Source organism: Giraffa tippelskirchi, chromosome 8, assembly GCF_054371585.1.
Source record: "Giraffa tippelskirchi isolate mGirTip1 chromosome 8, T2T-mGirTip1v1.2.pri, whole genome shotgun sequence".
Lineage (NCBI taxonomy): Eukaryota > Metazoa > Chordata > Mammalia > Artiodactyla > Giraffidae > Giraffa > Giraffa tippelskirchi.
In genome coordinates, this window is record NC_137282.1 from 115689982 (window position 1) to 115714081 (window position 24100).

Below are 24100 nucleotides of genomic sequence, written 5' to 3' on the forward strand. Positions count from 1 at the left end.
GCTCAGAGGCCCCACCCCACAGCTTCCCGACGGGCGTTACCAGGGCTTTTCAGCGGGTCCCACCCTGCTTCAATCTGCTTGCTCTTCTTCTGCCCAAAAGCCACCTAAGGGAGATGGACTTGCACCCTCCTATGTGAGCCCCAGACCGACTCCCACTCTTCTCCAGACTCTTCTCCACCCTGGAGGCTGACGGAAGGGCCATATCTTCTCTACCACCTGGATTCAGCTAGTGGGGCTGTGCAGCTCAGAAGACCGGTCTCTGGACAGTGAGGTCAGCTCTTCATTCCCCAGCTGCCCCCTTAAGGGTCTCGGGTTGGAGGCAGCCCCTCTCAAGGGAACTCTGTTTCTGATGCTGGCGCAGCCTGCTTCTCTTGCTTCTGCTCCGCGCCCCCTCTCCCTCCAGGGTACTGCACTATTCCCTGTGTTTCCCTAGTTCCTAAAACCTCCTTGAATTTCCCAACCTCCTCTGAAGTAGTGTGCTGGGAAACCAGCTCTCCAAGCAGCAAAAGCCCTGATTTGCAGTGTTTGGAGACTTCCATGGGAGAAATACCCCTACTGGGGCCGGTGACCAGCTTCCTGCAGTTTAACAACTGGCTGACACAGCCTCAGCGCACCAGGGGCCTGCCTTGCCAGGGGACTCTGGCTGGACCTGGAGTCTCGGGCCCTGCCTCTGCTGCAGCTGCTGTCAGCGATGATGCAGATTCCCTTTCCAGAGGGCCACTGAGTCACTCCGAGCCCTCTGTCTTATCACTCCAGAGCCTGAGTCACACAAGTTATGGCATAGAAAGAGCTCCATTCGCCTACATCTATCTCTCTTTCCTCTCTTCCCCTCCCCTCACAGTCTTGAATCAGGCTGAGGCAGGGCTAGGAAACCCACAGCGGCAATCTTCCACTTCTATGGCTCTCTCTTCTCTCTCCCCAAGTTCTTATTCCTAAACTGTGTCCTTATAGACCTATCCTCCTCTGTACCTGTCAGTTTAGGAAAAATGACGTTGCCACTTTGGGTGAGGGTCAAGGTGAAACACATCTGCTGACCAGGACAGGGCGACTCCGAGTCCCATCAAATAAGCAAACAGGCACCATTTCTAAACATCCAACAAAGGCATGGTTAAATATATTGTGGTTTACTCATTTAATGGAATACTGTACAGCTTTTTAAAAAAAGTCTTATGGCATGGTAAAATGATTATAATATTGTGTTATAGTTAAAAGTAAGATTTTTTTTTCTCATCAAATGCTACAGTATAAAAGAACCTTGAGGACATTATGCTAAATGAAATAAGCCAGATACAAAAAGACAATTACTCTATGATTCTATTTAGATGAACTATCTAAAGGAGTCACACTCATAGAAACAGAAAGTAGAATGGTGATAGCCCTGACCTGGGGGAGCCAGAAGGTGGGGGTTGTTTAATGGGTATCACATTTCAACTGATGCCAGGAGTTGACTCACTGGAAAAGACCCTGATGCTGGGAAAGACTGAGGACAGGAGGAGAAGGGCGGGAGGAGGGTGATATGGTTGGACGGCATCACCGACTCAGTGGATATGAGTTTGAGCAAATTCCGGGAGATGGGGAAGGACAGGGAAGCTTGCAAAGAGTCGGACACAACTGAAAGACTGAACAACAACATTTCAGTTTTGCAAGATGAAAAATCTTTAGAGGTCTGTTGTATGGCCATAACAATACAGTTAACTCTACTGAACTGTACACTAAAAAATGGCTAAGATGGTAAAACCAATTTTTTTAAGAAGGGTTTTTTTTTTTTTCTTAAGCCAAATAAACAACAGAAAAACCCCCACGATTCTCTATTTGTTCCTTTGAGTGTTAGAGATGTGACAGTGAGTAGGAACCACTCTTGCCCTGGGTCTCAGAAAGCTTACCTCCCCATGGGGAGGCCTGTCAAAGAAGGCGCATGAATAAACGTGAGGTTGAGAGAGAGGAAGTGCTGTGGCGGAGGTGCACTCAGCGCTCTGCCTGTGCTGAATCAGAGCGCTGCCCTGGCACCAGAGGTGAGGGGCATGGCTAAGGGCACAGGAGGTGAGGTGAGGACAGCGGACGGGGAGCCTCGGGATAGGAAGAGTTCAGCAGCAGGTGAGGGCGGAGGGGACGTGCCCTCCGCGGGAGAGCGCCTGCATCCTTCTATGAGTGTCGGAAGGAATGCGCGCTGCCTCCTCTCGCCAGCAGTTCCCTCCGCGTGGCGAGTGGTGTGGCAGGGTTATTTCTATGCCTTATCTTCCTCCTGCCCCTCTGTGTTGTCCATCTTGTCCATGGTGAGCTTCGGTGATTTTGCAGAAAGAAAAAGGCATAACCCCTCCCCCACCTTACTGCTCAGACAGACGGCAGGCTCTTTACGTAAGCTCCTCGTTGCACAGAGCATCTCAAACTGCTTACAGTGATGCTTAGGACGCAGCAGGCTAGAACAGCTTGTCGCTAAACAAGAACAATGAGGCGAGGGGGAAACGTCGCTGGAAGAGTCAGAGGAGAAAGGAGCGAGGTGTAGCTCTTCACTCACCTGTCCTGTTCCCCTCGGGACTCGCCTTGTCAACTGATTTGAATTCTGGCACGTAATCGTCCTGTGTTTGTACTTTGTCTTCTCAACTCCATAGAAAAATCTTTTGTTGCGATTTCTGCTGCTCCTCATTATTCTGTCTCCCTTAAAATATATCATTTTTTCTTTTCTGTGGTGATTTTTCGAGGTGCTAAAAATGCCCCCTTGCTCCCCCACCGGGGAGGGGCTCAGTCTGACCCACCTCAGCACAGCGACAGATTCAGAACCTCTGCACAGCGGGGCCGCAAATATTTGCGAGCCAGAGGCTTAGCCAGGGCTGAGAGTCCCTCACACCCTCCTCCGTAGCACTCAGCCAGTGACACACCCTCAGCAGGGGCTCAGGACACGGGTTGCCAGTTTGATTTATGGGACTTTTTATTCCAAGTGGCAGCAGAGAATAGATATTGATTCAAAAGGGTTTAAATAAGTAAGCGGATGCACAATCCAGAAAGGGCTACAGATGAGGAGAAGGGGTTTGTAAAGCCTCTGAAGCAGACATCATGAAGAAATGCTGGTCCGCTGGAGAACAGCGTCTGGGGGAGCTGAGGGGGTCAAGGATGGGTTGTGGAGCCAGGTGCACATCTGGCTCCATCACATCACGTGCCAGGGGAGTGACCTTGGGCAAACAACAGAGATGAGAAGGCCTCTTGTGAGGATTGCCTGGAAGAAAGTGTGTGTGTGTATTTGTGTATGTATATGCATACATGTGTAAATGTATATGCATATGTATGTGTTTGTATATGCATGTGTATGTATGTGTGTGCATATGGATATGTGTATATGTGCGTATGTGTGAGCACATAAATGCACATGTGCATCCTAGTCGCTCAGTTGTATCCAACTTCTTGTGACCCGCCAGGCTCCTCTGTCCATGGGATTTCTCAGGCAGAAATACTGGAGTGGGTTGCCATTCCCTTCTCCAGGGGATCTTCCTGACCCAAGGATCAAACCTAGGTCTCCTACATTGCAGGTGGATGCTTTGCTGTCTGAACCACCAGGGAAGCCCCTGCACATGTGCATATATATGTACATATATTTATGTGTGTATGTATATATACATGAATATGTTTGCATATGGGGCTTCCCAGGTGGATCAGACTGTAGAGAATCCACCTGCAACGCGGGATACCTGGGTTCAATCCCTGGGTCGGGAAGATCCCCTGGAGGAGGAGATGGCAACCCACTCCAGTATTCTTGCCAAGAAAAATACCATGGACAGAGGAGCCTGGTGGGCCACAGTCCATGGAGTCGTAAAGAGTCAGACAGGACAGAGGACACATGCAGGTGCTTGCAAATTTGTATGCGTGTGTATGTGTGCATGCATATGTCTAACATGTGTACACATGTACAAGCATATTGTATGCACATGTATATGTGTTCCTAAACATGTGTGTATATTAAGTATGTGTATGCATGCACATATGTGTGTATTGAATATGTGTATGCTTAGATGTGATTCCCTGATAGCTCAGTTGGTAAAGAATCTGCCTGCAATGCAGGAGACCCTGGTACGATTCCTGGGTTGGGAAGATCTCCTGGAGAAGGGACAGGCTACCCACTCCAGTATTCTTGGGCTTCCCTTGTGGCTCAGCTGGTAAAGAATTCCCCTGCAATGTGGGAGACCTGGGTTCGATCCCTGGGTTGGGAAAATCCCCCGGAGAAGGGAAAGGCTACCCACTCCAGTATTACTGCCTGAATGTGAATATGTATGTGCACACGTGTATGCACATGTATGTACATGCATGTGTGTATGTATATTTACATACGAATGTGGATCACTTTCTGGCACATAGTAGATGCTTGATGAATGTAAATGCTCTCCTATATTGCTGTCCTTCTGCTCTTTTGTGCAGCAGTGAGTAACTTGATAGAAGAGTATCCAGAGGATTTCTAGATCGCCGCCGTACACGTCACACAACAATCTCAGGCTTTTTAATTCCTGGCTCTGTAATACCACCATCACCAGCAGCAGTAACAGTTCCCATTCTCGGTCACTTCCAACATTTTCCAGTTATTATGGCTGCATTACAAATCTTCTCAAAACACAGGGGCATAAAGCAACCATTTAATTTGTTCATGGATTTTGTGGATGGGGAATTCATAGAGGGTACAGGAGGGGTGGGTGATGTCTGAGGCCTGAGCTGGGGGACTTGAAGTCTGGGAGCTGGAGTCGCCTGTAGGCTCCTTCACACACAGCTGAGAGGTGCTGTTTGTTGGCCAAGAACTGAGTTGGGCTGTCAGTTGGAACACCTAAGCGTGGCCTCTTGGCTTCTTCATCAAGAAGAAGAGTGTCAAGAGACAATGTCCAGTGAAAGCCACCCCACTGTGTACCCTTAACCTTGGGAATCTCAGTGTCACTTCCAGCACATTCTGTTGGCAAGGCAGTTACAATCTCTGCAAGGTTGAAGGGGAGCGGACAAAGAAGCATCCTCTTGATGGAGGTGTGTTGATGTCACACTCAAAGAAGAGCAGGTGGGATGGGATGTGAGTTGGTGCCATCTTGGGAAAACGCAATCTACCACATTGTGAGTCAGGTAGCTTAGATGATCTCTTATTCCTCAAAAAACACTGAGGGACTAACTATACATATCTGCATTCTGGAGATGGGCCAACTGAGGCTCAGAGAGGCCAAGTACTTGCCTTGGGCAATATATTTGACGTCTCTGAGGCTCAACGACCACCCTCCCCTCTACAAAAGGGCAGGACAAACTCTACCTGAGCATGACTGTGAGCATGCAGTGCTTATTACCTTACGGGGCTGCTGGAAGGTTGAAGTCGGGCAAGCAATTTTGTGATCTCTAAGCCTCTGTGCCAACGCAGAGCACCAGTCTTTATCACTGTAGCATCATTATTTCCTTGCTTCCACCTATAATCATCTGCCCCACACAAACCCCACAGCCATCCAGGGAGCAGGGTTTCCACCCACATACCCTCAAGAGAGAGGCATGTCAAAGCATTTTGGCAAGAGTTTGCTTCGATGCAGCAGAAGGATATACCAGCCTCTGTCTGTTCCCATCTTCCAAGGGGAGAGTACCTTGGGAAGAAGGCTAGTGTTTGTTTATAAAGTCCAAATATGTATCTCTTATACCTCTTAATACCTCTAGCCAGTTACAAGCATGTAGCCCTTTAGCTGTACTTTTAAAAGGCTGTCTGTTGTACAGGTCTCTCCCTCAAAGGAAAAAGGACCAGCATTTTTGCACTAGGTCACAGGCAGGAATCTTCTGGCTCCTGCGTGGGCCAGGACCATCTTGGAAAATCACCCCTCTGGGGATTCATTCTAGGCCATGTCCTTCATTGTCAATGCTGCATCTGCAAGGTCTGAGGCCTTTAGACACCGACTTGGCTATGATGACCGTTAAACAGACGATTTACTTTCCTGTTAATAGGATTCAGTTAGGAAAAGGGGTGGGGGAAGGGAGCTCACTGCTGGGGAGAGTTTAGGGGCCTGAGCACTGCTCTCATTTTATGGCCCGATGGGCTGTTGTCTCATAGCAACAGAAGTAGAAGTGAGGAGGGGCTAGAACTCTTTCAGTTGGCACGGCTGAGCTGTGCCCACCTCCCCAGGAGCTGGGGGCACTCAGGTGACCTCTAGAATATCAAGTGACGGGTGTCTGTACAACAGAGGTGAGCTTTTAGGTCTTAGAGCAGCGCCAGGCTCAGTAGAGAGAGCCCCAGCTCTGTAACCTGGAAGGACCAGCTTTGACTCTGGCTCCTGCACTTAGGGACTTCCCAGGTGGCTCAGCGGTAAAGAATCTGCCTGCCAACGCAAGAGACCTGGGTTCTATCCCCCAGTCGGGGAGATCCCCTGGAATAGGAAATGGCAACCCACTCCAATATTCTTGCCTGGAGAATTCCATGGACAGAGGAGCCTGGCGGGCACCAGTCCATGGGGTTGCACAGAGTCGGAAACGACTGAGCGTGCACACGCATGCGTGCGTACATGCAGCCTGCGCTTGGAGCAGGCTAACCGTGGATGAGTAATTTAAGGCCTCTGAGCTTCAGATTCAGTTTCTTCAACTGATCATTGAGTAAAGTGAGGGGCAGAGGCGCTAGGATCATGCCTGATACTTAGGGGAGGCCCTATGCATGTGTTTATCTTTGTCGCTGCTTTTTAATCCTTCCAACAACCACTTTAAGGATGAAAGAGTAGAGGGAAGTATGTTTTTGCCCTCAAATGTTATTGCTCACTTGTCTCTTCTGTTGACGGGAACAAATCTCTGCCCATGCTCCCAAACTATACAGTTTGACCACTGGGAGGCCAGTGCGCCAAGCAGGCTCTTCTTAGACATGGCTGGCTGGAAGCAGCTGGGAAGCTCTCACTGCTCTCAGCTTCTCCTTGGTTGGTCTTTTAAAGGTGAGTATCTCTTTTCCTGCCCCAAATCTCCACTATTTCTAACTCTCATCTCTACTCTGTACAAAGTAAGGTTTAAAAATCTCAAGAGGCTCAGAGAGGCATCGTGACCTGCCTGGGGTCACACAGTACACAGTTATCAAAGGCTGAGTGTTTTGGCTGCCGGGGGGGTTGGAAATGCCAGCCCCTCCAGCTGCTGACGAGCCCCACCCCTTAGAACTTCCACTTCTCCTCCCTCCCCTCTGTCGACAGAAACTCATTTCCCATCCCAGCCTTCTCTGCCAGCCCCGAGAGATTAAGTGAAGAAGAAATGTCTCCAAATACACTGAGATGGTCTTTCCTGGCTTCTCAGATTTGCTGTCTGTGGTTTGAAACCTGTTGCCCAGTAGATTCTGGGAATTGCAGGGCAGAGGCCTGGGTAACAGCTGCCAGCCCCTGGGCTGGGTACCTGCCCTCTCGAGTTTGTGTCCTGGGGCTGTGAGCTCAGACTTGACCATGTTTGGGCATGGAGGCTCGTCTCAGATGAGAACCAAAGGCTGCTTCCCCAGAGACGGGCTGGGAGCCCAAACTTCCTGCTACAGCTCAGGCAGCCTCTTTGGGGTGGGGGCTGGGGACCAGGCAGAAAAGGGTCTGCCGAAGACTCGCAGGGCGCCCAGGAGACTGTGAGTACCGAGGTCAAGGACAGTGGGGAAGAGATTGGGGCTAGAGGGGAGAGCTTCGCTGAGGGGGGACGGCAGTGGGAACGCCCTTCCTCGAGGGGGCAGCCATCAGGACTCTGGGCTCCAGAGGAGCTGATGCTAAGTCACACAGGTCTAGACCCTGCCGGACCCAGGGTCTGGGGGCCTGCGGGGGCTGGAGGTGGGCATGGGGGTGCCTTGGCCCCGTCACTGTGGTGGCTCAGTGCCCTGGCCCTGGTCTCAGCCTGCAGAGCGGCCAGAGGGCAGCAGCCTGGAGATCAGGACCAGCCCTGGAACTTGTCACCAGGGGAGGGTGGGGCAGAGACAGGCCCAGCAAGAGCACTGGGGACTTCTGATCCAAACCTCAGGGTTTTCTTTGTTAATAGTAACAGTTAGTATTTATTGAGGGCTTGCGTTGGACCAGGCAATGTGATGTTTGGTACATCATTTGATCTTTATCAGAACTCTCAAAAGCGGGCACTACCATGCTTGTTTTACAGTCACAGGTTGCTAGGTGGCAAAGCCAGGATTTGATCCCATGCCTGAGGACCTCAGAACACCCCCTGTCCCTCACTCCACTAGACTCTTAAACAGTGTCTTCTATGCCCTGAAAAGGATGTCAACCCAAATATCAGGTTACTCAGGAACCCCCCAAATCCCATCTTGCTTGGCCTTTCTTCACCTTTCCTCAATCCACCCCAGACCTCTAGTGACATTTCCAAATGGAGAGCTATATCTCCAAAGTCCAGAGATGTTTAGCAGTTCTCAACTGAGGAGTTCTTCTTCGAGTCTAACTGAAATCCCCCATTTTACAGCTGCAACCCATTTCTTCCTGTGCAGACCTCCGGGGGTCTCAGCAGTTCCTACCCTTCCTCCTGCCTAAAGGTTCTCACTATGGATGTTGAAACTTAGGACTATATCCATATCCATATCCTCACCCTATTCTTTTATCTTGTGTGGTCTTAGGAGGATTTATCAAAACTCTGCTAGCCCCCTCCCTTGGGGTGGGTGACAGTCTCACTAGGGCATTGCCGACAGGAGGGATCTGAACAAATGGCCGGTTCCAGACTGCTTTATCTCCTTTCCTCCTGAGTGCCCAGACCTGGTACACTGGGGGTGCCCGGGAGAGGGGATGTTATGATGCGGCAGATGGGCTGGTGTCCCTGAGAAGGCAGGGCAGCCACCAATTCCCCCCACCACCCCCCCCCTCCCCCCAGTCTCAAGGATGCTCGACTCTCCCAGGAAAGGGCTGGTTCTATTGTGGGCACTCAGCCTAGGTCCTCCCTCTGAGGCTGATTCCGTGTGGACCCTAGAGACTTGTGTTCCACAGTCCCAGGGCCTGGGCCAGGCACCAATGACCCCAGACAGTCCTGGGAAGGAAGTCTGTATAGGATCTTTGCCCATTCCTAGGTGGCTCATTCTTTAGCCTGCAAAAACATGTGTGGGCTTGTTAGACCGGCCCTAGGTAAATCACGGTGTTGGCTGACCCATTTCCCACAAGACGGAGGGACAGAAGGACAAAAGTCCTCATTGCAATAGGAAAAAGAATTGAATAGAATGTCTTTCATTGTCAAGAGAATATTTTTTCCTTTGTGACTTTGTAGTGTCTCTGTTAGAATGTAGGAAACCACACTTCTCCGGGCCCCAAATGTGGGAGAAGAAGTCGTCATTGGGTATCATCCCTGTCAATCACCTTGGAGGGCGTGACCGGGCTGTAACCTTGGTATCTGACCCTGGAGCCTCCTTTTTAGGACAGTGGGGGGCCGGGGACAACTGGAGTGGGGAAGAAACAGGGTCCAGATCTCTGGACACTCGAAGCAACTTAATAGAAGAGAAGTTGAGTAGAAAATAAGACACTTTGTTGAAAATCCCTTTGAATTAATAATGCCTATCTCAGGAATACTCACTCATTCATAAAAATAGTGTTTATTACCTTAGGGACCTGGCAGGGAAAATAAAGTCCTTCCTGATACCTCGCTAACATTTCCCCTAATTCAGGGGTTACAGAGAAAGGCCCCATGGCCCTGTTATCTTTGGTAGAAATGTTACCTTAAACAACAAACAAAAAAACACCACCAAAGGAATTTACTGAAGTCTGTGGGGCAACTCACTGAACGCACGGGAAAGCCACAGCAGGACCGCAGCCGGGAAGCTGTGGTTCCAGGAGGCGCACCGGGGGCCAGGGTGACTCTCCCGGAGGGTGTTCAGGGGAGGGCGGCGCTCTGCTTGCTCCGGGAGAGGCAGGCCCCAGGAGAAGGATGAAGGGCTTCAGAAGCCGCCCGTCACTTGCCCCATTCTGCTTGGGCTCAGGGGCGCTCAGGTCCCCAGGTAGGAGAGCAGCTGTTGAGGCCACGTGGTGCCTCCTGCCCTCACGGAAAGCGGGGAGGCGGCGGTTTCAGGATCCCCACGGCTGAAACCCATCCTGTCGCCCCGATGTCTTGGCTGCCCCCTGGCGGACCTGCTGCCCCTTCTCTGCATGCTACCCCTGCCCAACCAGCCCTGCTGTGGGAGTGTTTTTTTTTTTTTAATTAATTAAGTTTGACTGTGCTGGGTCATTGTTGCTGTATGAGGCCTTTCTCCGGTTGTGGCGTGTGGGGCTTACTCTCTGCTTGCAGGGCACAGGCTTCTCATTGCAGCGGCTTATCTTGTGGAGCACAGGCTCTAAGCCCGGGGGCTTTGGTAGTTGCAGCCCTTGGGCTGAGTAGTTGTGGCTCACGGGCTTAGTTGCTCTGTGGCATGTGGGATCTTCCCGGACTAGGGCTTGAACCCGTGTCCCCTGCATTGGCATGTGGATTCTTCTCAGGGCACCACCAGGGGAGTCCTGTGAGACTGTTTAGGCTCCAAGTTTCTCTGAGACAAGTGTCCTCAGAGGACGTGCACAGATATTCTCCCTCTGCTGCTTACAGTATTAGTTTATCTCCTGTATTAGTTTCCTATTGCTGCTGTAACTAATTAGCACAAACTTGGTGGCCTCAGTAGAAATCTACGCATACACAGTTCTGGAAGGCAGAAGTTCAAAATCAGCAGGACGTTGGCAAGGCTCAGTCAAGGGGTCAGCAGGGCTGCACTCCTCCAGAGGCTGCAGAGGACAACGCATCACTCCCTGCCTCTTCCAGCTTCCGGTAGCTGCTAACCCCCCTGGTACATGGCCACATCACTCCAACTTCAGCTGCCCTGATCATAGCCCTCTCTCTTTTATGTCTAATCTCCCTCCACCTCTTTCTTGTAAAGATCCTTGTGATTACCTTTAGGTCTCTGTGGATAATCCAGGATAATCTTGCCATCTCGAGATCCTTAATTTAAAGTCTTTGCCATGTAAAGTAACAGTCACAGATCCCGGGGCTGAGAACATGTGCATCTTGAGGGCCATTATTGAGCCTGTCACACATTGTGTGACCTTGCGCAAGTCACTTTATCTCTCTGAGCCACAAGGCCTTCATCAGTAGAGTGGGGACGATAATACTTGCCTCTCAGAGCTGGTGGAAGGCTTAAATGGGGTCAAAAAGCCCTCTGAGTTTTCCAAGCTCTGCATTAAAAATAGAGATGATGTTGATAATTGATCACCCTCTCCTCTTCCCTGTCACCTGTGCTGATCTCATGTCTGTTTGCCTCTGTGATCCTAGAAATGTCTGCTGTCCCCAGTGGCCATGGGAAAGAAGTTGGTGATGGCCCAGAAGCGGGGAGAGACTCGAGCCCTCTGCCTGGGTGTGGCCATGGTAGTGGGCGCTGTCATCACCTACTACATCCTAGGCACAACTGTGCTGCCCCTCTATCAGAAAAGGTACCGTTCTCCCAGGCCTGCTCCCACCTTCCAGCCTCTCCCCTAAGGGTCTGGCATCTGTCGTTGTTGAATATCTCAAGTGATGGGGAGCTCACCACCTCAACTGTACACACCATTTCATTTGAGGGCCTTTCTGATAAGTAGGGGGCTTTCCAGGTGGCACTAGTGGTAAAGAACCTGGCTGCCAATGCAGGAGGCATAAGAGACAGGGGTTCGATCCCTTGGTCAGGAAGATCCCCTGGAGGAGGGCATGGCAACCCACTCCAGTATTCTTGCCTGGAGAATCCCATGGACAGAGGAGCCTGGCAAGCTACGGTGTATAGCGTCGCAAGGAGTTGGACAAGACTGAAGTGACTTAGCACGCACTGATAAGTAGGAAATGTCTACATTGAGCTAATATCTGTTCCCCGGGAGCTCTGTTCTGAAATCTCAGAGAATGTCCCATGCCTTTGCTCTCTGACATGTCAACCACATGAGCTTTTAAAGGAAAGACTGGGAAGTTCCTGATGCATGCTCTAATGAGAATGAATACGCTCAGTTCCCTCAGCCTGATCTTAGGACAAATCTCAGATCCTTGCCTCTGGGCACGTTCCAGTGGCTGACAGCCCCCTTCTGTCTGGCAGCGTGTCTCCTGCCTGATAGCTGGCAGATGAGTCACGACTGATTTGCTGGTGTGTTGATGAGCCTGTCAGTCTCTCCTGGGCCTGCTCCTGTCTCTCTTTTTACCATGCTGAAGCCTCTCCAGGCTGGAATCTTACTGAGTGAGGCACTGCTCAGAGCGGCCATGTGCCTCCAAGACATTTTCTCTGGGTTCAGCACCATCCTTACCATCTTCCCACCTGGGCACAAATCAGGCTCCTTTTCCATCTACTCTTTTTAAGGGAAGGGGCACAGATTCTGAAACCATCCAGGCTTGGCTTCAGGGACTGTGTGCCCTTAGCAAAGTCACTTAACCTCTCTGAGCTTCTCTTCCATTCTCTGCAAGATGAAGATGGTGTGGACAAGGGGTCTGAGGTCTGGCTGCAGATCAGAGTCACTGCGAAGAGTTTTGAAAACACATCCACCCACCTTGGAAATTCTGATTCACTTGTTCTGGGGGGTGGTTTGGATGTGAGAATCTTTAAATCTAACCAGGGTTTGGGGTGAGCAGTGAGGGCTGGGCCAGTTAAGTAGATATTGTCCAAGAGGCCAAAAAGCTGATATTCTGATGTTATGATTGCTCCCCCGGACCCAGGGACTCTGGGGTCACACTCTGTCAGTGCTGGTTGCTTACGGCAAGATGGGTCTTGGTGCTGAGTCTCTCTAAACAGGCTCATGCTGGGCGCTCTGTGCCACCCGGGTTCTGAAATGTGTATGTGTGCATGGTCTCCCCAGCGTGTGGACCCAGGAATCCACGTGTCACCTGATTGAGACCAACATCAGGGACCAGGAGGAGCTGGAGGGCAAGAGGGTGCCCCAGTACCCATGCCTGTGGGTCAACGTGTCATCCGTGGGCCGGTGGGCTGTGCTGTACCACACGGAGGACACTCGGGACCAGAACCAGCAGGTACTGACTGGGGGCGGGGAGGTGTGTGCTGGTCCCTAACTGGCTCCCGAATCCCACTCTGGAGGAGGGCGAAGACTGGAAAAAGAGAAACCCATTTGACCAGGGGCCACAGCTGGTCTGAGGCCCAGCCAGTCTTAGCCCTACTGTGTGGAGTCCGACAAATCTGCCTCTGGCTGTATGACGGGCGCTCCGCCCTGCCGAGCCTCAGTTTCTGTTAATGGAAGTGCTGCTATGAAGTCAAGGACTGTACATAATGTGCCAGTCTTGATGTTGGCTGGATAGCGGGCACTCAGAGGAAGCAGCTGTTAGTGTTCTTATTTCATTCTATAACGTGGGTCAGATGAGAAGCCAGACCCAGAGCTGACCTCACATACAAGAGCCCCTGTGACTCCCCGACTCCCCACTCTAGGAGACCAGAGGCCCAGGTTTGGAGCAACCTTTAGAGGTCAACACTTGGAAAGTTTTCCTATCACTGCCTCTCAATGCCCCCCTCACACCTCCAAATCTACCAGTGTAGTCCTTTCCATAGGAAACACAAGTTGACCCGTTTTCATTCAGTCATTCATTCAACCGTCACTTCCTGCGTTAGGTGTTGGGTTCAAGAGAAGACAGCGCGCATGTGAAATAATACCAAGTAGAGAGGGCTCAGTGCCATAGAGAAGAACAGTGAGGTGAGGGTGTCAGAAAGGCACTGGTGTTACAAATCAGGCAGGTACTGGTTACACAGAAATACAAAGGTGGGCACACATGTCAAGGGGACACAGACAGCAAGGTATGGGGAAGGAAGGTGGGGAGACACAGGGATTGCAACCCCCGCATAGACAATGCTACAGGGTGGGGTATAGTGAGAAAAAGCTTCAGAGGCAGCTTAGGGTCTGTTCCCAGAGGCCCTCCACACCTCCAACCTGTGCAATTAAAATGGGGTTTTTGGGTAGTTTTTCTTTTTTGAGAGAAGCAAAACTTTAATGAAGAATGCTAACCATTATTGAAGGTAATTAGTTCTCATATTAACAAAATATTACTGAAAACATTTTACTAAATTTTATTTTTGCTCAAAAGACAGTCTTCAAGGACGTCTGAGAGAAATAGCATGCACAACTCAGTAGGAGAGAAGGAGAGGAGGTTTAATTCCAGCATAAGACACTGACACGGCACAGGTAGGGAAGCAACCATTTTATAGAGAATGGGATTAGATGTTTATATTCAATCAGGATTTTTTTTTTTTTTTTTTTTTTTTGAGCTTTAACAGTTCAACTGAAGGAAGGAGATTGGGAAGAAAAGATGGGGAAAGGGCTAAGCTTATCCACAATCACCATTTTACAAAACACACTGATTCAACCTCATGAGACATGGAGGTTAGTTGTAGCGGTGTAGCCCAGCAAATATGTAGGGCAAATGCCAAGGACTCAGGGTTGATGCAACAGGCACACAGTTTTAAAGAGACTGATTCTGTCAGGGTGGTCTCTCATCGACCTGAGCTGAGGACACAGAAAGCCCCTTCACATTTTCATCAAAGGCCAGAGCTTTGCCGGGAACTAAGTTCACTCCAAATCATGCTCCTGGCGCTGGCTTTAACAGGAAGTAAAGTTATTTGCAGCTCCTAATAGAATTCACCATTTCCAAGAGGAACTTCTACTGATTACCAGGGAGTTAAATTCATGCAAACCATAAAGAAAGGAAATACTGATTATATTCTGGCGCTGTACAAGCTGTGTGCCTGTTTTCTGCCAAAGACTACCAAACTGTGAAATTAAAATGTGATCAGGGAAGCTGGGGCTCCTCACTTTTGAGTGTTAGGTCCTCCTGGGGGTTCTTAACAAAACCAGGGTCCTACACCAGACCCACTGAAGCAGAACCTCTGGGTTTTCCAGGTCTTTCTAAATTTCTTTGGGAATTACTGCTGTGAGCAACTGGGAATGTTTAAAAGGTGTGGGGTGCTGGCAGCATGATCAGAGTGATAAGGAGGAGTGTGGGGTTCCGTTACTAGGGAGAGAGGTGGGGGCCACCACAATTGGGACAGAGCTGGGACAAGGATGGATGCTGACAGTCAGAACTTGGCAGCTGATAGGGGGGTACCTGGGGGGATGGTGGGATCGTGAACAGGGCTGGGGGCTCCTGGTGAAGTGGGTCTGGGCAGGCAAGGGGGCCTGGCTGTTCTGTCATCACTAGCATGACTCAGCCACACCAGATGCAGCTAGAGCCTCCGAACCCGCCTGAATCAGCTCCTCCCAGGACCCCTGCCTCTTCTTTGGCATCCAGGGGGCCCTGATTTATCCCCAGGATCAAGAAACAAATTTTCAAAGACAGAAGTGGTCACTGGTGCGATGGGAGCTGGGAGCAGGCTGGTTTGCAGGCTGCCAGCTCGGAGGAGCTCGAGGTGAGATCCTCCCCCGAATGGGTTCTCAGCTGCCTGAGACCTGCCTGCTGGGTTTGGAAGGACGGCACTGGCAGCACCACGTGTTCAATCTTTTCTCCCGTTGCACCTGGTGACCCCAGGAGTAGTGCTAAAGGCAGGCTGCTGCACTGGTGTGACGGGGGAAGGGGCCTTCATGGCTTTGCCAAACAGCAGGATGGTGTACCAGCTGCTCTTCCCACCTCTGTTCAGCTCTGTGGTGCCAGGAGCTGGTACTTCAGGATGGCTGGGTGTCTTCTGGAGTGGCATGTGCCAGGCTGTCTCCCTCCACCTCTATTCTGAGGAAGGAGGTCCCCAGCTCACTCCTAGTTTATCTCATGAGACTTAGCCTGAGAGGTTCTAAGCTCCTGTCACTGCGCTAAGCACAGTGACAACATGGGGCTTGGGAGAGAGGCTGGATCATTTAAGATCCTTTAAACAACTGGCGCTAATGGTAAAGAACCCGCCTGCCAATGTAGGAGACGTAAGAGGCGCAGGTTCGATCCCCGAGTCAGGAAGATCCCCTGGAGGAGGGCATGGCAACCTGTTCCACCCTAACTCAGTTGGCTAGGTCAACAAGGTCACAGTCAGAGGCAGTGGGGAGACTGGGGCCAGGCCCTCTCAGCTCAGGATTCGGGACCCACTTGCTGCTAGGACCCTTGGCTTCTCTGGTGGCTCAGATGGTAAAGAAGCTGCTTGCAATGCAGGAGACCTGGGTTCCATTCCTGGGTTGAGAAGATCCCCTGGGGAAGAAAATGGCTACTCACTCCAATATTCTTGCCTGGAGAAACCCATGGACAGAGAAGCCTGGTGAGCTACAGTCCATGGGGTCGCAAAGAGTCGAACACGACTGAGCAGCTACTGAGCAAGGCTAGGACCTTATAGTCTCCAACAAATCTGAATGCCAGATTCCCCAGGAGACAGCGGCTCCCCGGTGGGACAGCCTCAGCTGCTCCCTGGCTGGCTGGGGATGTGGACTTGCATCTGAATGCAGCTCTGCTCTCTCTCCAGGCTGTCAGAGCTGCAGTGTAGCCATCACCTCTACTGCTGGACTGAGTGCTGTCAGGGCAGGCAGCCTTGGGGCAGGACCTCACTTAAATCCAGGGAAGAACCCAGGCCTGGGAAGGAGCTGGCCCGACACTGTCTCTCATTTTGACTCGTTTGACATGATTGTATAGGGCAGTGGTCCTCAAACTTCAGTGCCTGAAGGAGTCCCCAGATTGCTGAGCCCCGTCCTCAGAGATTCAGAGGGAGCAGGGAGCCTGTGCTTGTGGCCAGCCCTCCAGGTGGTCTGTTGCAGGGGCGGTGGGGGACCACCCTTGCCGAACATCTGCTGGAGGCTCATGTAAGCCACGTGCAGACCTCCCAGGATGGAAGAGAGAGAAAACCAGGGTCTCTCCTTCGTGCCTTCTCTGCAGAGCTTTCCAGCTGGACCTCATCTTTCCAGGCCGCAAGACTCCTAATCACAGTGATCAGTGTCAGAATTAAACATATACTGGGCTCTGTCTGCACAAAGCTCTTTTAAATGCACTCTCTCTTTCCTTTGAATCCCGGTATCAAATACCAGCTGGCCAACATCTTTGGTTTTGCTCACACAGAGTTAGACCTCATAGAGTTTTCAATTCAAATCTTTGAAAATTATTTTAAAATTGTACGAGTCCACATTAAAATCTGGTATTTTGGCTTCTCATACTATTTTGGAGGCCTGGCTACAGCAGGTCTCCTGGATGGCACGGCACCCGCTGTCCAGACGGAGTGATGACTGCCAGGCTGGGTGTGTCTGGCTCACTCCATCACCCCAGGCCCCACCGCCCCCTGACAGTTCTCCCTGGCACCAAGGCAGGTGTCAGTTGGCCCCTGTCATCTTATTGCCTCACTCCTTTACTTGTGGATGTTACCCGTGTGAGCTTTGTAGGCAATTGAGTGTATGACCTCTGCCCTGAATCCAAATATAGAGCCCACTCAGCCTATGTCTCCCATTGGTCTTCTTAGATAAGTTTGACGTTCTGTAATAAACTCCTTTGAAAAAGAGACTGTTAACCCACTTAAGTGATGAAGACATCAAGGCTCAGTGTGTGTGTTAGTATCTCAGTCGTGATGACTCTTTGTCACCCCATGGACTGTGGACTGCCATTTTCCTCTATCCATGGAATTCACCAGGCAAAGATACTGGAGTGGGTTGCCATTCCCTTCTCCAAGGGATCTTTCTGACCCAGAGATCGAACTCAGGTCTCCTGCATTACAAGCAGATTCTTTACCATCTGATCCACCAGGGAAGCCCTGTTAAGCAATTAGCCTAAGGTTCCTCAGTGGCTCAGCTGTAAGAATCTTCCTGCAATGCAGGAGATACGGCTTCGATTCCTGGGGTGAGAAGAGACTCTGGAGGAGCAAATGGCAACTCATTCCAGTATTCTTGCCTGGAGAATCCCATGGACAGAGGAGCCTGGAGGGCTACAGTCCGTGCAGTAACACAGAGTTGGACGTGACTGAGCGACTGAGCACTGCAAGTGATGGGATTTGAGCCAGGGCTCCAGCTGGGGTCCCCGCCTCCCAGAGTGCAGCTCCAAGGCCACCGTCCTCCCAACCAGCATGGGGTAGGCACCCCCTTGAACCATGTTGTGTGCAGCCTGCCAAGCTTGGGACAGTCTTGATTCCACCCAGGGGCTCGAATCCAAAGCTGGTGTTTTTCTTTATTCCACACCAGGCCCTGAGAAACAGGGATTTCACTCCCATGCATGCTCTTGATTCTCCTTACAGTGCTCCTACATCCCAAGCAGCCTGGACAACTACCAAGTGGCCCGGGCTGATGTGGAGAAGGTCAGAGCCAGGTTCCACGAACACCAGGATTTCTTCTGCTTCTCCACAACTCGGGAGAACGAGACCAGCGTCCTGTACCGGCGCCTCTATGGGCCCCAGAGTCTCCTCTTCTCTCTATTCTGGCCCACCTTTCTGCTGACCGGCGGCCTGCTCATTATCGTCATGGTGAAGATTAACCAGTCCCTGTCCATCCTGGCGGCCCAGAGGTAGATCCACGCACGCCCCATCACCTCTTGGACCACAGGGGCCGGGATGGACCCCTGGGCCGCTCCCGCTGTGTCCCATGCTTCCTCTCCTGCCTTCGCCCCCTCCCCCTCCAGTATTCTGTCTTCCACTGCACGGATGGTCTTTGGGAAATCCCTTAGTTAAGTCGTTTCCTGCTCAAGACTGTTCAAGGGCTCCTCAGGACCCAGGAGAACTGAAGGTCAACCCGTGATGGTTCTCCATCCCTGACCCCACTCAACTGACTCAAATCTGTTTTCTGCTCTTCCACTGTCCACGGGACTGACGCCAATGATTCTCACTTCTGTGCTTGCATCCCAGCGGTTGTCTCAAAGGTCTGCTGGTCCCTCCCAGGAAGTCATCCCTGACGAGCCTCCATTCCTTCTTTGAATTCCAAAGTGAAAACAACAGCAGCCCCACGGGCAGAGCACATTCATTAATGGGACGTCGCTTGTTTTCAGCATTCTCAGATCTATATACATTTTTATTCCAATATTAACAAATATACATACAAACTTCCAGTCTTAAAGTCATGGGGGTATAACTACAACATGGTGACAATGATTAATAATACTTTGCTGCGTATTTGAAAGTTGCTAAGAGAGTAGATCTTAAAAGCTCTCATCATAAGAAAAACAAACTGTCACTATGTGTGGAGATGGATGTTAACTAGAACCTTTTGTGGTGATGATTTTGTAATACGTACAGATATTGAATCATTTTGTTGCACACTTGAAAACTAATATAATCTTATATATTGATTATACCTCAAAAAAACCAAATATATACAAAATATATAGGCTATACGGAAATGATACTAATATACATAAAAAACATTAACAGTGGGATTTATTAATTGTAATTTTCTTTCTTCCTTTTCTTTTTGGTACTTTTCTAAATTTTCAACAATAGAAAGGCTTGGTTTCACTGTGTTTATTTTTAATCAGTATAGTAACAACAGATGTAATTTTGGAAAAAAGTTTGAAGGAGTGAGCTCCCCATCACCAAGCAGATGGAAGTGACCTAGGGAACAGGTTGAACTCCAATCAGACATGGCTTTTTTTTTTTAATATTTATTTTTAATTGGAGGATAATTGCTTTACAGTGTTGTGCTGGTTTCTGCCGTACATCACCAGGAATCAACCATAGGTGTACCTAAGATGCGGACTTTTGAGAACACACGAGTTTAAGAATCCCAGATAGAGGGAAGCTAAACACAGAGATGGGGATGCATGGTTTTCAATGCAGATTAAATACAAGGTACCTGGGACTGTCCTGGTGGTTCAGTGGTTAACAAGTGGGTAAGCAATGTCAAAGCAGGAGACACAGTTTTGATCCCTGGTATGTGAAGACTCCTTATGCTGCTGGGCAACTGAACCTGTCCACCACAACCTCTGAGCCCGCTTTCTAGAGCCCATGAGCCACGACCACCGAGCCCAGGTGCTGGAGCCGGTGCTTCCCAACCAGAGAAGCCACTGCAACGAGAAGCCCCTGCGCAGCAACGGAGGGGAGCCTCCACGCGTTACAACCAAAGAAGTCCACGCGCAGAGATGAAGACCCAGTGCAGCCAAAAAATATGTATATACAAGGCACTGACCCTGCAGGGGAAGCCAGGCTCAGGCTCGGGAAGGGGATAATTGGGGGAAGCTGTCATAGATCCATTACCACTCCAAAAACTTGTCCTAGAGCAGTCCTTCTCAAAGTGTGGTCCCTGGACCAGCATTCTGTGGAGGCCTGTGAGAAAGGCACATTCCCAGGCCCTCAGCCCAGCCCCACTGAACCAAAAAGTCCCAAGGGGGTGTGGTGGGGAGTGATTGGTGGGGTCCCGAGGAGCTGGGCAGTACTCTGTTTTAACAGTGACTGCAGGGGAGGCTGTTGTGTGCTTGAGCTTGAGAACCACTGGTGTAGAGAACCAAGGTCCTGTCCCGGGACTTTTGGGAATGAATCAACGCCTCTTTCAGGTCAAGTCCTCAGCTGGACGTGAAGTTAGGCTGGTGTCTCTGAAGGTCCTCCTGGAGCTGTGACCCCAGTGCAGCCCTGGGAGTGAATCCTGCCTCTACTTCCACCAGACTGCATCTCTCTCATTCTCAGATGGTTTGACACATACTAGGTGGTCAAAACGGAAGCTGTTCTTAGTAACAATAATAAGGAAGGACTATTCAGAAACTTCCAGGGAAATTATACCAACAATAAGGTTAAGTAGCATTTTTTGCTACTTATTTATTCCATGCTGGGCACAGTGCTAAGAAGTTTGCCTCATAAAAATTCAGTGCGCATTACTGAACCCACCTCGTAGATAAGGAGAAGCAACGTAGGATACAGGTTATATACATGGACTGGCTTCAAGTACCCAACTGCATCGTTCCCTAGCTGTGTGGCTTTGGGCAAATAACCTTTCTCTGCCTCAGTTTCCTCACTTGCAACATAGGAACTAATAATAATATTTCCCATTTGGGGGTTGTTAGTATTAAATGAGTTATTGTATAATGTTCCTAGAAGAGTGACGGACACGTGGTGAGTGCTCTATATTATGAAAAACTGAGGGTCAAAGAGGTCATTGGCTAAGGTCAAGCAGATAGTGAGTGAGGAACGGGGACTTGAGCCCTGGGCTGTGTGATTCCAGCCTGGCCTGTGATTCTTGAGCTGACTCAGTCGCCCGAAGCCCCAGGGTCCAGGTAAGGAACAGCGCTGCATCCTGGTAACCCTAGGGTGTTCTCATGCAAGCCAGGGATCTGGGGGGAGGAGCACCTGGAATCTGTACCAACACCTGTAGCTTGCAGCCAGGGATCCCTGATGCAGCTTCACACCCTCCAGGTTCTTACTAGAGACAATCCTTCCAAGGGGGAGTAACACCCCACTCCCTGGAGATTCTTCCTTCTGGGGTCGGGGACATCTTAAGAGTCCCGTGAATCTAGCCAGTCTTGTTGGGATAGTGTCTTATAGTTTGGTAAGATATTTTCTTTGGGGGAAATTAGGTAAAGGTACATAGGATCTGTCTGTGTTGTTTCTTTACAACTGCATGGGAATCTACAATTCCCCCCAAATTTAAGTTTAATTTAAAAAAAAAGAAAAGAGTATCCCCATCATGAATCTCATTTATAGGGGTTTCTTTGCCTCTGGTTTTCATGCACCTGCATTTGGGACTGAAATGCACCAAAATCCAGGCTATCCCAACAGCCCCTACAGGGAAAAAGACCACCACCCTCTAGCAAAAAGTACCTAGGGAGGCCCAGCCCTCACTGCCCCATGCATTATTAACAATGAACTTCCTTTGCTTGAGACAAATGCCTTCTTCCTGTCAACAGAGTTTGGCCTACTTCTATCAAATCCCATACCTGCCTGCTGTTCACAGAACTTCAAGCCCAAGATGAGCATGAAATAATGGGCATTTAAGCATGATGGAGTTAGGCATGGAGGAAAAATGTTTCTGGAATAAGGGCTGCCTGGGAGCGGAGAGCCCTCATCAGTTCTTTAAAAAATCACTCTACTGATAAAGTCTAGTGCTGGCACTGTTTTTTGCCTTTTCTCTCTCGGGCCAGTGAGTCACACCTGGAAAGGTGTACCTGGATCACTCGCCCAGAACTTGGATGGCTTGGTGGAGCTCCGTGGCAAGAGGACAGAGAGGGGCAGAGATGAAGCAGACACAGTGCCTGCCCTCAAGGAGCTGATCAGCCTGTTGCCCTTTCTCCCTCCTTTCCTACCATTATCAAGGGCTTCCTTCTCCACAGTGAAGAACCTGATTTATGCAAATTCAAAATAATGCAACAAAAAATATTACTAAAACCTCAATTTTTGTGACTTCCTGAAATAATGCTAGCCTCCCTCACCTCCATCAACAATTCACCTAAAATTCCTCCTAATTTCAAAACTCCTTGGGTGTGCAGATTGCAGATGCATTCACTCTATTGCTAATTGGCAGCACAGGCTGGGCATAAGAATAGCCAATGGCTTTTGCATTTAGACGAATTTGAATTAAATGAGATACTTGCAAAGATACTGTTTGATCACAGTGCAGCTATCTTATACCTCATCAGCCACTGCCCTTTCATATGCAGGGAAAGGAGACCAAGGCCAAATCAGAAAGACATGAAGACATGCACCATGGTCTAGGGTAATGGTTCTTTAAAAAAAAAAAAAATTTTTTTAATGTGGACCATTTGTTTTTATTGAGTTTGTCACAATATATTTTGGTTTTTTAAAAAATATTTTTGGAATTGATAAACCCCAAATGTTGCTTCTAGAGAGGACACAAGGTATTTGAGGGTGTGCAATTATATCTGTAATGTTCATATGAAGCAAATGTGACAAAATGCTAACACATTAGTTTTGAGGGGTGCTTTCTGAGGAGCATATGGGTGTTTTATATTATTTGCTCTATTTTTCTGTGTTCAAATGTTTTCTCTGAAATAAAAGAGTGAATGGAAACAAAAATGTTTTTGTTTTTTTGGCCAAGTGGCACGTGGGAATCTTAGCTTCCCGACCAAGGGTTGAACCCTCACCCCCTGCAGTGGAAGAAGTCTTAACCCCTAGACCACCAGGGAAGTCACTAGGGTAATGGTTCTCAAAGTGGAGGCCTGCAAGGTCAAAATTATTTTCATAATAATATTTACATCCTGCCTGCTTTTTTCACTCTCAACCTCACCAACACACGTGGAGTTTTTCAGAGCTTATGTGACATGTGATGTCACAAAAGACTGAACGCAGACATGAGGAACCTGTTGTCTATTAAGCTGAACGTTAAAGCGATTTGCAAAAAAGGAAGACGATGCACCCTTTCTCAATAATTTTTTGAGAATGTAATCATTTCTCACAAAATATAATCTTTTGTTAACATGTAATGGATTTCTCGTTGTTTTAAAAGAAATTCATTAAATGAAACATCCTGAATTTTCATTCCTAAAATGGTAAACACTGGTTAATATAACTCATATAAACCAAATCTCTTTTGGAGTTCTAAGTATGTTTTTAGACTGTAAAGGGATTCTGAGACCAGAAAGCTTTAGAACTGCTGACCGTGTGTGTCCAGAGACATTCAGGGTCCTCTTGGTCCCCCTACACTGAGCCCTGTGTACATCCAATGGCCTCCTCTGAGTTTCACGTGATTCCTCCTGGGAGCCAGGAGGAGAGCTTCAATTTTCCCAGCTCTCTTGGCTCCATCTCTCTCTTCCACCAATGGGTTTGTTCATGAAGTATCTTCCTGTTCACAGGAGTTTCCTTAACCTTCATCATGTCAGTTCAAAGACAGAATGCATCATCTTCCTAGATTTCCACAGCTTTCCCTTCCCACTCATATAAAGCACGTGCTCATCAGACAACTTCCTTAAATGCTAAGGAGGATGGAGAAGAGATGTATATACATGCAGAGCAATCAACTCCCGACTGAATGTTGGACAAAGGTGGTGCTTCATCGCAAAGTCTGTGCCTCCCTTCTCAGATACAGAGACTTCAACCTCCCATAATCTCCCTCATCCTACACCAAGCTCCCTCAATCTACATGAACTAAAAACAGGGGCTTCTGTAGCCTCTGCAGCTTTCAGACACGTTTTTTGTCTCCAGTCCCAGGGAGACTGCTGCCTTGAACCTCCTCGTCAGTTCTGGAGCCCTTGCTTTTTGACACTCCTTTGTTTTCTTAAATTCAAATAAAAGCTCATTTTCTCTAAAGGTTAGTGGTTCTTTAAAGATCTTCTAACTCTTCCCCACATTCTAGTCTGATGCTGGAGCCCTCCCGATAATGTTTCTCTTTATCAACAACGTATGTCAACA

General features: G+C 49.3%; 2 protein-coding genes across 10 annotated transcripts in view; one reads left to right on the forward strand and one right to left on the reverse strand.

Annotated features, from left to right (window-relative positions):
* Positions 1–24100, reverse strand: part of KCNIP1 (potassium voltage-gated channel interacting protein 1) — a 406169-nt gene that overhangs the window by 364489 nt on the left and 17580 nt on the right. The gene's annotated exons all lie outside the window — the stretch shown is intronic.
* On the forward strand, positions 1951–22768 carry KCNMB1 (potassium calcium-activated channel subfamily M regulatory beta subunit 1). Of its 7 annotated transcripts, none has more exons than XM_081520791.1 (5): positions 1951–2094; positions 11203–11360; positions 12735–12906; positions 18056–18321; positions 21643–22768. In XM_081520791.1, exons 2-5 carry the CDS (start codon positions 11227–11229, stop codon positions 21728–21730), a joined length of 660 nt encoding a protein of 219 aa, XP_081376917.1. In that variant the 5' UTR covers positions 1951–2094; positions 11203–11226; the 3' UTR covers positions 21731–22768. The 7 variants fall into 7 exon arrangements, with proteins under 7 accessions (XP_081376917.1, XP_081376922.1, XP_081376916.1 ...); XM_081520790.1 differs by having other exon boundaries at positions 1986–2012; XM_081520792.1 differs by lacking the exon at positions 1951–2094 and adding an exon at positions 7449–7564 and having other exon boundaries at positions 20299–22768.